Source organism: Chlorocebus sabaeus, chromosome 10 (assembly GCF_047675955.1).
Source record: "Chlorocebus sabaeus isolate Y175 chromosome 10, mChlSab1.0.hap1, whole genome shotgun sequence".
Lineage (NCBI taxonomy): Eukaryota > Metazoa > Chordata > Mammalia > Primates > Cercopithecidae > Chlorocebus > Chlorocebus sabaeus.
Genome location: NC_132913.1, coordinates 121003085 through 121015763, shown reverse-complemented (window position 1 = coordinate 121015763; position 12679 = coordinate 121003085). Strand labels below are relative to the sequence as shown.

The 12679-nt window shown below is 50.7% G+C and overlaps 1 protein-coding gene across 7 annotated transcripts in view; it reads left to right on the top strand.

Moving 5' to 3' along the window:
• USP40 (ubiquitin specific peptidase 40) overlaps positions 1-11226 on the top strand; it is a 94466-nt gene extending 83240 nt beyond the window's left edge. For 6 of the 7 annotated variants that reach the window (XM_007966697.3, XM_038001348.2, XM_073020141.1 and 3 more), the window contains 4 exons: positions 380-590; positions 731-826; positions 5324-5418; positions 9243-11226. In XM_007966697.3, coding sequence (XP_007964888.3) covers positions 380-590; positions 731-826; positions 5324-5418; positions 9243-9354 — 514 coding nt within the window. In that variant the 3' untranslated portion in view covers positions 9355-11226. Of the gene's footprint in view, positions 1-379; positions 591-730; positions 827-2520; positions 2734-5323; positions 5419-9242 lie in introns of all 7 variants that reach the window. The other variant, XR_005241402.2, reaches the window with a different exon arrangement.
• The last annotated feature ends 1453 nt before the right edge of the window (positions 11227-12679 follow it).

The following is a 12679-nucleotide window of genomic DNA, read 5'->3' as shown; positions in this document are numbered from 1 at the left end:
CTTCGAGCCTGCTCTCCTCCTGCTGGCTGCCAGGCTATCAGGCCAGGCCCCTCTCACCCTGTCCTCCTCCGCTGCATCGTCCCTGCTTAGGCCGCCGCCTCTTTCCTTTTTTCTCGCACTGAGGAAGGTTTCCTACTCTGTCTGGGGGGCTCTGCTGTGGACCAAGAGTGGGATCTTCACTTCCGCTCTTCATCAAGGTTGAAGGAAATTGAACTGTGAAATAAGAGTTTGCCCCTAGCATCCAGCATTTAGGGAAAAATCTCTCCTTATAAAAACCAGAAAAGCTGGAAGGGAAGCTTTGCCCAATATGCCTCAAGTTACCACGTGGTTTTGTTTGTTTGTTTGTTTGGATCTGGCACTTGACGGTTTTCTGGTGCAGCCCCCAGGACATGCTGCTGAGGACACAGGTGCGCATCCCTGGTGAGAGGACCTACGCCCCTGCCCTGGACCTGGTGTGGAATGCGGCCCAGGGCGGGACTGCCGGCTCCCTGAGGCAGAGAGTTGCTGATTTCTATTGTCTTCCCATGGAGAAGATTGAAATTGCCAAATACTTTCCCGAAAAGTTCGAGTGGCTTCCGATATCTAGCTGGGTAAAGTTGTGGGGCTGACTCAGAGAAATTGGGGCTTACTGGCCTAGCAATGAGGTTATGCAATTTTTCATGGTGATGGAGAATTTAGTGAGAACTTGAGGTTGAGTTTTGCTTATTTAAGATGTTTGATTTTCCCATAGAACCAACAAATAACCAAGAGGAAAAAGAAAAAAAAACAAGATTATTTGCAAGGGGCACCATATTACTTGAAAGACGGAGATACTATTGGTGTTAAGGTAAGTTGTTTAACAGCAAATTTACCACTTTGACAAGACACGAGGGTCACATGATTTTATAGAGATGTTTTATTGAATCTTTAAGACACAGATAATCCCATTTTATACAAGTTGTTTCAGAGAATGCATAAAAAAGAGGGAAAACTGGACAGCTGACTTTCCAAGGCCACTGGAGCCTCAGCGTCCAAACTGCCAAGGACAGTAAAATACGATACAGATCAGTTTCACTTCTGACCATAAATGTAAAATTCTAAGTAAAATACTACCAAGTTCAGCCCTGCAAGTATGTTTTTAAAAAAACTACTGTGTGTGGCCGGGCGCGGTGGCTCATGCCTGTAATCCCAGCACTTTGGGAGGCCAAAGCAGGCAGATCACAAGGTCAGGAGATTGAGACCATCCTGGCTAACACGGTGAAACCCCGTCTCTACTGTCTCTACTAAAAATACAAAAAATTAGCCGGGCGAGGTGGCAGGCGCCTGTAGTCCCAGCTACTCGGGAGCCTGAGGCAGGAGAATTGCGTGAACCCGGGAGGCGGAGCTTGCAATGAGCTGAGATGGTGCCACTGCACTCCAGCCTGGGCGACAGAGTGAGACTCCGTCTCAAAATAAATAAATAAATAAATAAATAAATAAATAAATGCTACTGTGTGACATGATGTCAGAGTAGGTCATCCAAGGAATGTGAGGAGGGCAGCATGAAGAATAGATTATGTAAGAAATAATCCTGCTAGACTCAAGAGATGCAGAAAAAGCATAAAATAAAATTTATTATTAAAAACCCGATGTTCATTCATGACTTTAAAAAAGAACTTAGAGCAAACTAGGAATAGAAGGAAACGCCTTAACCTGATGCACATATCTACCCAAAACCTCTAGCAGCAGCACTGTGACAGCTTCAGAAGCTTCCATTTTCATGAAAGTGGGACCCAAAGTAAGGATCCCCTAGCCGCCCCTTCTGTTTCACACTGTACTAACCAACACAGGCAATGAGTTACCTCCCTCCCCGCCAAAAGAGAAGTAAATAAAAATTGAAAGAGCAGTAAAAGAAATGTGAAAAGGAAAATACAAAACTGTTCTTACAAAGGAGATTCAAGGTCGGGTGCGATGGCTCCCAACACTTTGGGAGGCCGAGGTAGGTGGATCATTTGAGCCCAGGAGTTCAAGACCAGCCTGGACAACATGGTGAAACCTGGTCTCTACAAAAAAATACAAAAATTAGCAGGGCGTGTTAGCACACACCTGTAGTCCCAGTTATTCAGGAGGCTGAGCTAGGAGGATCACTTGAGCTAGGGAGGTGGATGCTGCAGTGAGCCGAGATCGTGCCACTGCACTGCAGTCCAGGCAACAGAGATCCTGTCTCAAAAAAAAAAAGAAAAAAAAAAAAAGGAAACTCAAGAGACTACACAGATAAATGATTAGATCTGATAGAGGAGTTCAAAAGGTTCCAAGTTGAGTATAAAACCTATACAAAACCTTACTTAGCAGTGTTAAAGGAAGCTTCTGTTAAGCCACGTCATGTTCTTGGAAGGGAAAGCTCACAATAGTAAAGGTATCAGTTCTTCCCAGGTCTGTAAATTCAGTGAAATTCCAACGAAAATCCACATAGATTAGATCAAATAAAACTAATAGCATAAATTCATACATGAGAGCAAAGGACCAAAGAGCTAAGATTTTCTTTTTATTTTTTTGAGACAGCATCTCACTCTGTTGCCCAGGCTGGAGTGCAGTGGCATGATCTCGGCTCACTGCGAGAAGAAAAGGACAGGGTCCTTGCCTTACCAAGTGTTGACTGTCACAGCTGTGGCGACAGTGGAGCATGCAGGCACGGGTAGATAAGCAGGCTCATGGACAGGGTGGAAAGCCCAGAAACAGAATCACAGATGTAAGGAAACGTGACAGATACTTGAGGTAACATTTAAAAATGGGTTATTCAGTGAATGGTGCTGGGAAGATTAGTTATCTATGTAGGAAAATCATATTCATGAATTTTCATAACCATAAAATAAATTTTATAGAAGTTGAGTATGATTCAAGATGCTTGGGACCAGAGCTGTTTCCGATCTCAGGTTTTTTTCGGGTTTTGGAAAATTTGCATTATACTTAACGGTTGAGCCTCCCTAATCCCAAACTCTGAAATCTGAAATGCACCATTGAGTTTCGGATTTCTGGATTACGGATGCTTGACTTGAATCAGCGTCAGGCCCCATAAAACCTGTACTTACCTCTGCTCACACCATCGTCAACAGGCAATCCAGTTGAAGACTTAAATGTGAAAAGCACTCATTTTCAATCTTGTCTTCTATTTTTTATGTTTTGAGATGGGGTGTCACTCTGTCACCCAGGTTGGAGTGCAGTAGAGCGATTTCCACTCACCGTAACGTCTGCCTTACGGGCTCAAGCGATCCTCCCACCTCAGCCTCCCAAATAGCGGGACTACAGGCACGTGCCATTACGCCCAGCTAATTTTTTGTATTTTTGGTAGAGACAGGGTTATGTGGTGTTGCCCAAGCTGGTCTTGAACTCCTGAGTTCTGGCAGTTCACCTGCCTCAGCCTCCCAAAGAGCTGGGATTACAGGCGTGAGCCACCACTCCTGGCAAGAAGGATTTCTTAAACAAAAAGTGCAAACCATAAGAGAATCAATAAATTTCATTACATTAGAAGTGAGAACTTTTGTTCATCAAAGGAAACCAAAAAAACCAGTGAAAAGGGAAGTCACAAATGGGGGAGAGACATATGCAGTAAGACAGCAGAGGGTTATTCTCCAGCATAGACAGCAGATCTTCTGCAAATCTGTTACCAAAATATTACCCAATAGAGAAGTGGGCCAAGGTTATCACCTGGCAGTTCACAGAGGAGAGCAGAATGGCCAGGAAACACATGAAAAGAGAATCAGCTTGCCAAGTGAGCAGGGAACTGCAGAATCCAGCAGGGAGCTGCGCTTGCTAATGAGACCGTGGGAACTCCCACACACATGGCCGGGCGCAGTGGCTCATGCCTGTAATCTCAGCACTCTTGGAAGCCAAGGCAGGCAGATCACTTGCACTCAGGAGTTTGAGAGCAGCCAGGGCAACGTGGCAAAACCCAACTTCTTGAATGGCTAAGGCAGGAGGATCACTTGACCCCAGGAGATGGAGGTTGTAGTGAGCTGAGATCATGCCACTGCACTCCAGCCAGGGTGGCAGGGTCAGACCCTGTGTCAAAAACAAAAAAACTCTCGTGGGAGCACAAGCTACTCTGGAGAGCAGTTTGGTGTTATTTTCGTACACAGATGCCCATCGATACAACCAAGGAGTCCCACTCCTAGCTATATTCCCTAGAATAACTCACCCATAGGTGTGTGGAGACACGTGGATATGCTCACTGAAGCATTACAGGAATAGAATGAAGTGGAAAGAAATTGACAGGGTTTTTTTGTTGCTGTTTGTTTGTTTTTGAGACAGAGTCACACTCTGTCACCCAGGCTGGAGTGCAGTGGCGTGATCTTGACTCACTGCAACCTCCGCCTCCCGAGTTCAAGCGATTCTCCTGCCTCAGTCTCCCATTCCCCAGCCTCAGCCCCCCACAATTTTTAAAACTTGTGTCATGTGCAATTTGCTGGAACAGAAATTATAATATTTGCTTATCAGTGTATTAGAATAGAGATTAGAATATTTGACACAACATGTTCCTAGCAGAGGTGGGGCACTGAGAAGTAGCCAGACCCTCCTGCAGAGCTTGGTTCATATCTCAGTCATTGAAGAGTTTCACTGTCATGTGTAGCCAGAGCCAGCTCCCCGCCTCCACACCTGAGAATGCAGCCAGCAACCTGGGCAACCCCAAGCACGAATCCCGCAGGCCCTGCACTGTGTCTTTCCTGGCACGCACTTCCCTTCCTGGGTGCGCCCCGAGGCATCCTCCCTGTGGGCAGCATTTATGGAAATAACATGCGTGTGGAAAATGACCTGCAAGTCCTGGGAAAGGGAGGAGGCTTGCCCAGTCACGAGAACCCATGGAGCAGCCTGTGTTTGTGAAACCCTGTGGTGAAGGCTTGCAGGAGATGCCAAGGAAGTAAAGCCAAGTTCATGCCTCTCAGAAGCTGGGGCTGACTATAGAAATACAGAGGCGAGAACAGACTGACAGTGTCTATACAGCAAACAGCAGTGCTTCTGGCACAGCAGTGAGAGATCCGTGTGCCAATGTGGATGATCTCTGTGCTTCATGTTCTTGCCTGGTAGCCCTTTAAAGTGCCCCTGTGTGGCCACTCCCAGTGGAAGCTTCTGGAGCTGAAGGGAAAGGTCAGATGGCTGGAAATTAATTTCCCTTGTGGAGCTCTTCTTGCCACCCTCGAGTTTGTTTTCATCGAGCAAGAGGATTTTCTTTAAATCAGTTATTCACCTAGTTTATGTAAATTTGAATCTGTCCTTTTGTCAATATAGGTAGTTTTTTAAACATGCCTCTTTTAAATATAGGCTAAAAAGATGTCAGAAAACACTGCTCATTACTTCTTTTGAAATGTAGAATCTCCTGGTTGACGACAACGATGATTTCAGTACAATCAGAGATGACATTGGAAAAGAAAAGCAGAAACAACGGGCCCTGGGGAGGAGGCAAAGGTAATTGCTGGGGTCTGCACAGACGTGCAGCTGACAGAGCCCTCTCTGACTCACTCCTGCTTGGAAACTGATAGGGACTGAAACTCTTGTTCATTCAGGGTGCACACAAAGCACGCCAGTGTGGCAGGTCCTTCTCCGCCCCCTGAGTTCTTTCCTCTCCTTGAGTGCCTCCTCCTGGAGCTTTCTATGGAACAGGTGAAGTCCGCGTGGACTGCAGAGGCGCGATGAGGAGCCTGTGATCCGCGGCCACACGGTCACCCTCCCTCCTCCCCACACACAGCCTCACCCTCTGCCTGGGTCTTGGCTCTCCCTTCAGGTTCCCACGCCCTCTGGTCTCCAGAACCACCCCGTCCTGCTGCCACCTCGGCCCTGCTTCGGGCTCCCTGTCCTCCTCCTGCTCTCTCCAAGGTTCCCGAGAGCCTGGCCACTTCTCCAGGGTACGCTGCCGTGGCTTCAGCGCTGCTACCCCTGCTTCCTCCAGGACACTGCCTCACCCCTGGCCACCAGGACTCCACTGCCGCAGGCCGTCTTCTACCTCTGCTCAGGATTCCTTCCCTCTCTCCCTCCTCCTGGCTCTGGCGCTGCCTGCCCTTGCCTGGCTCTGTGCTCACTGCCACTGGAGGAAGCAGGTGCTGCTTGCAGTCAGGCCAAGCCACAGGTTCTGTGCCCAGCCGGCTCTCTTCAGACCTCCAGGCCACACACAGCCCCCAGGAACTTGCACTCTGCACACCCGGAACTGGGGTGTGAGGCTCAGTTCCCGCTGCTCAGCTCACCACCACCACAAGTCCTGGGACCTGCCCATGGCATCAGCTCCGAGCAGGCCGCACCAGAGGCCCCCAGGCACCCTCATCTTCCCCCACTCCCCGACTCAGGGACTCTGGGTCTCTCCTAAATCTGCCTTTCATCCTGTTCTGACTGCTTCTGCCCTGGTGGATTTCATCTTTTCTTTTCCTGCCCAAATGACTGCAGGAGCTTGATCTGGCCCCGCTCACCCTAATCCCCCTCTCCTCCCACCCCTCAGTATCTTGGCTGCCCGTATGCCAGGGACTGCATGCCCTCTGCCGCTGGGGGTGTCTGGGGAAGAGAGGTCCCAGGTGGAGGTGGCAGGGCAGGCGGGCGTGACCTTGTGACCGTGGCAGAGGTGAGGGTTCGAGCGTGATTAGAGGCTGCTGGAGGGTATTAAGGGGGACGTGTCGACATGATTGCTGGCTGCTTTGTGGTGAGTGGATTCTAGGAGGTAGAAGTAGAATCAGGGAGCTGAGGGAGGAGACTCCCTGAGTGAAGATGATGGCAGGTAGGGACTGTGTGAGCTCCACAAGCAGCATAGCCCCTGGACCTGGGGGCCTTCCTCTTCCTCTCTGCTCTCCGGGGTCTGGCTGCTTTCCGGACAGCACTGTCCCGTGGCCTTTCCTGACTCCCTAAGGGCCCCGGGAGCCCCAGGATGGCAAAGGACCTGTGCCCAGCCTCACCCCTATTAGCAGCTCTGCAGCCCTCAGGTCCTGGTGCCCTCAGAGAACTGGGGATATGGAAGCAGGTCTGCAGTGCTGGCTGCTCCAGGGTTTTCCTATTTAAAGGCCAGACACACACACACACACAAAATTCTATACGTGTCTAATACATAGACACTAAAATATTGTTTTCCACATTTTTTTTTTTTTTGAGACAGAGTCCCACTTTGTCACCAGGCAGTGACTTTGTCACCAGAGTGCAGTGGCACGATCTTGACCCACTTCAACCTCCGCCTCCCAGGTTCAAGTGATCCTCCTGACTCAGCCTCCCAAGTAGCTGGTACTACAGGCGTGCACCACCACGCCCAGCTAATTTTTGTATTTTTAGTAGAGACAGGGTTTCACCATGTTGGCCAGGATGGTCTCGATCTCTTGACCTCGTGATCCACCTGCCTTGGCCTCCCAAAGTACTGGGATTACAGGCATGAGCCACCATGCCTGGCCCTGTTTTCCACATTTAAATGTGATGCCACTGACTTCGTCAGACTTCTCCACGCATCCTCTCTGTCAAAGCCTTAGTTGTCACCAGGGCTGTTATTTGGAGACATCCAACAGTTTCCCAGGCCCTGGTATCTCCATTTTCATCTGTGGCGTTGGAGATAGTGCATTTTAAAGATTCGTGTTGCTGTCACTGAAAACCTCATCTTAAGCCTCATGTGTGCTGTTTGCACAACAGTAGACCACTGGTGTCTTCTGAACACCGTGATGGAACCACTTACCATACTGTTTTTCATTTATCTGTTTTTTGGAGTTAATAGAGTCACATGCTTTCAAAAGCCATCAAAGAGGTTCACTGAGAAATCTCTGCACCCCCATCCTCAGGTACACAGCCTGTCCCAGATGGGCCAGCGTGACGGTCACCTGCATGTCCTTTCAGAGACCTGTGTATAGGGGTAGAGGAGCTTCCCTTCTCTTTTGACCAGAACTGTCTTGGTAACCTTGCTGTTTTCATGTACCAGTGTGGACCCAGCTGCCCCGTCTCACGGTGGGAGCGTGGTGTCCTGATGCATGGGTAGACCACAGTTTAGGTGACATGTGCCCACCTCACACACTTCCAGGTTGTTGCCCGTCTGTCACCATCACAGTGAATAACCTTGTACATCCCCCATTTTGCAGTACAGATGTGGATATATCTGTAGGACAGATTTCTGCAAGTGGAATTGCTAGGTCAGAGGGTATGGCTGTAAACATTATCTGCAAATAAGAAAAAGACAACCAATCCAATACAGATAGAGGTGAGGATATGAACAGTTCATAGAAAAGGAACTGCAGCTCGCTTGCCAACATATAAAAACATGCTCAGCCATTCACTGAAAAACATGTAATTCACTGAAAAACAGATGTAAATTCAAGCTACCCTGAGACAGTGCCACACGCCCATCAGCAACGCTAAAGCGGGAAAGACCCGTGTGTTGAGGACTCAGAGTCACTGGGGCTCTCATCCCCTGTGTGTGGGTGTGGAATTGGCACAGATGCTTTGCAACTCAGGACAGTACCTCGTGCTGCATCTCCTGTGCATTTCCCGGTACCCAGCCTTCTACTCCTCAAAAACATGGACATGTGCCCACCAGGATGTCCCCAAAAATACACGGCAGCTTCATTCACCAAGGCCAGATTCTGGCCGTATTGAAGGAAAGGCTGCTGAGCAGTGGGACGGCGGGTGGGCTGTGGAGGCTTCCTGCCAGGGACTGTGCAGCGTGGGCAGGACACACACATCAAGCTGGGCCAAAGCACCCGGCCGCAGAGCACCTGCCACACGGTGCCATGGGCCAGGGGGTCACAGCAAAAGCCAGTCTCTTGAGTGGGATGCCGAGTGGCCTCTCTCTCAGAACAAGACTGAGGGGGCAGAGGCAGCCTCTGCGTCATGTCACCCAGGTGTGTGTGATTGCGATGAGTCACGCAGCAGTATGTTTCCCGTGTGTGTGCCGTGTGTGTGCCGTGTGTGCCGTGTGTGTGCCGTGTGTGCCGTGTGTGTGCCGTGTGTGCGCACTCCGGATGTTACTCTTCCATTTAAAAAGTAAGGAAAGGAAGGTTTCTCAGCTGTGAGGCATTTTCACTGAGCAGATTCAGAAAGCCCCAGAGCCTGAACCATGCCGTGCCGCAAAGGCAAAGCAGGGAACGGCAGCTGCCAGCCTGGCACAGGGCTGGTGGCAGGGCAGAACGAGGCCCTCTGGCAGGTGGCTGAGATCTGTCTGTCCAATTGCAAATGCATATCCCTGTGGCCTGTAAAGTTGGAGTGTATTTTGGAGTCTCTGAACCCCTCACCCTGGCACCCACCGCATCCATGAGTCAGTGACAGTCTCTGTGTCTCCACAGCCGAGAAGCCCTCCGTGAGCAGAGCAGCTGCATCCTCTCCAGTGCAGAGACGCCTGCCCGGCCCCGAGCCCCAGAAACTTCTCTCTCCATCCACGTGGGGAGTTTCAGATAACCCCGCCGCGCACGGCTCCGCTCCTGATGAACTCTCTGGCTGATGCCACAAACGTGGGCTTCCTGGGCATGGGGACTGGCGGCCTGGTGCCTCCAATCCCAAATCCTCTGCTTCCTTTGAGCACAGGGACGGCTCCTCTGCGGCCTGGCCAGTGCATGTAGTCACTTAGCTTTGCAACACATGGCAGCCTCGGGGGTTGGCACAGCCCTGGACGCCACCCATCCAGCTGCCAGTAGGTGCTGGGCTCTCTCTCACAGCACCTGGCCCCAGCTGGCTTTTTTTTCTTTTAACCAGAAAATACACAACGTGTGCAGGAACCGCAGGCAGGGAGGCAGCGGCATGCTGTCACTCTGAGGTGGGAGGTGCGCGCGGTCAGCCTGGCCGCTTTCCTCCACGTTCAGATGACTCCCGCTCGCCCTGACCGGGTTCTCACAGTGTCTCAGGCCACTGCGCCACCGCGCTGGTGCTGAGCAGAAGTGGGGTCTGCTTTCAGGACTTCATTTACCCCACTCGTTCTGGCCCCACGTGCTCCATGTCTGCCCTTTGGTCTGAGTTAAAACTGCGATGCTGAAAAGTGTGAGCTCTTTCCACGAGGAGGAACCAGACAGGGCGGCCTCCGAGGGTGAGCCGCTCTGCTAAGCAAGGACGGCCGCTGCGCATCAGCCCACAGGCCCGGCCTCCCCTAGGTGCTCTGTGATGAGAATGTCCTTGGACCCCGAGAACTGCGGCCGCTGCCGTCCACAGCGCCTCATCCTCTCTTCCTTCGTGGAAGTGGGGCAGGCAGGGCTGTGGCAGACAGGCCTGGCATAGCCCAGGTTCCAGGTGTCCTGGGCAGCCTGACTGGGTTCCTGAGTAGACTCAATGAAAACACCTGAGAAAAAACGTAAACTAAGGAAGCGTTTTTCCACTTAATCCAACCCAGGTTTCTATTCATCTTAAAGGATTTAATTGGCATTTGTGAGAAATAATAGCACCTGTGTCACTGAGTTGATTTGGGACACGATGGTTGACTTTCCCAGACAGCAACTTAGCGGAAAGCAGCATCTCGAAGACGGTGTCACACGTTCTGAGCCTGCTTGTCACCTGGGCCGTCACTGATGGGAAGCAGCACTGACGTGTGAGGGCAGAAAGGACACCGCTGGAGTCAGGTGCTCCCCTGCCTGTGACCCTTTTCCAACAAGCTGACGCTGAGCCAGCGGCCCGCTCTGCCCCGCGTCCTCCTCCCAACGGTCCAAACCACTACCAGACAGGAGCCGCGTCGCTTCCACACACGTGTCTGAGCGTCTGCCATAGATGTCTGTGCGTTTCTGTGAAGCACTGTGCCGTAAGGACTGGACTCTGACGAGCAAGCTGCCTCCCACTCCCAAACACTGACCCCACTCAGGAGACTCACCCTGGGTGTAGACGGCGTCTTTGTAGAGGGAGATAGAGGCTTCTAACCCAGCTCAGGAGACTGACACTGCGTGTAGACTGAGTCTACAGAGGGAGATAGAGGCTTCAGATGACACCAGAGCTGCAAGTCGTGACTGGAGCTGGGCGCCCAGCCCTTCTTAAGCTGTTCTGTTTCTGTGGCTCTGACATATTTCCGTAGCATCCCCCTTCATCTCATCTCAACGTAATGAAATACTAATGAAATCGCTGAACAGCTTTGCCTTTGAGAGGCCAGAAGCCTCGCAGAACGTCTCTGCAAGTCCAAAGGCGCCTGTGGGTTGATGTGCCTTTAAAGTCCAGCAGGTGCGTGTGGCCAGGCCGGCCGATGCGTGTGGCCTTTGCCTTCTTCCCTTTCTTCCTGTTTTCTGTTTTTTTAATTTGGGGATTGAGAAAGCTGTATGATTTTGTTAAAGGAGAAATAAATGATTTTTTAAAGTTGTAGCCCTTAGCTTCTTTTGGTTGCCGGCTACTTCATGTCCAGCTTGCTTAAGAGAGGAACTTTTGGCTGGGCTCGGTGGCTCAACACCTGTAATCCCAGCACTCTGGGAGGTCGAAGTTGGTGGATCACCTGAGGTCAGGAGGTCGAGACCAGGCTGACCAACATGGAGAAACCCTGTCTCTACTAAAAAAAAAAAAAAAAAGCTGGGCATGGTAGCATGTGCCTGTAATCCCAGCTACTTGGGAGGCTGAGGCAGGAGAACTGCTTGAACCCGGGAGTTGGAGGTTGCAGTGAGCCGAGATCGTACCGTTGCACTCCAGCCTGGGTGACGGAGTAAGACTCCGTCTCAAAAAAAAGAAAAGGAACTTTTGGCTGGGCTCAGTGGCTCACGCCTGTAATCCCAGCACTTTGGGAGGCCAAGGCAGGTGGATCATTTGAGGTCAGGAGTGTGAAACCAGCCTGGCTGACATGGTGAAACCCTGTCTCTACTAAAAGTACAAAAAATTATCTGGGCGTGGTGGCAGGCGCCTGTAGTCCCAGTCACTCGGGAGGCTGAGGCACGAGAATCAATTGTTTGAACCTGGGACACGGAGGTTGCAGTGAGCCAAGATCATGCCACTGCACTCCAGCCTGGGCGACACAGCGAGACTCCGTCTCAAATAAATAAATAAATAAACAAATAAATACATAAATAAGGAAATTTGGTGGCCCTTTTTCCCAAGCCTGCTTCAGATGCTAAATAAACAAGAGTTCCTATTTAGAAATACTGCAGCAGTGCTGCTTTAGAAATAACAGAAGTTTGCTTTGGTTTTAAAAAGTTCAGACTCATGGGGAAAAATGCACTGGAAGAAAGTGGATGTAATCTGGTTTTATTTTCCTTCTATGGAAATAGGTAATGGTGGTGGCATCGCAGAAAACATACTTATTCAACAGTGACTTTTTCTAGCCCAAAAAAAGGGAGGGGCAAGAATTATCCTGCAAATCATTTTGGCGCCGTCTATGTGAGTTTACCTGCAGAACAGACTTACCAGTGAGGGGCCAACTTACCACAGCCCCTTCACCCTGCAGGCCATCCTTCATTCTGGATAACGCACCCACCCAAAGCCCGGCCATACTAGGCTTTAATAAAGTCCATAACCAACGCATTCTGGGTGCATTTACATTCTGGAGATTCACTGCACTTGAGAGGAGAGTGAAGCGGTGACCTCAATATCCCAGTAAAGAGAGACTGCTTCCAGCTCCCTCCGGCCTCTGCCCTCCCCCACCCCACCACACACGCCCACACACAGGCGGCAGGTGCGCTGCCATGCGTCCAGGTCCCCGTGGCAATGGCTGCAGAGTGGCAGACGGCCCTTCATCTGCAGGTTCTTGCCCCTACTCGGGGTGGCAGGAGCAGACATGACAATCTCCCGGTTCACGAAACAAGAGCCCACCAATGGGCTCATACCAGGCCGG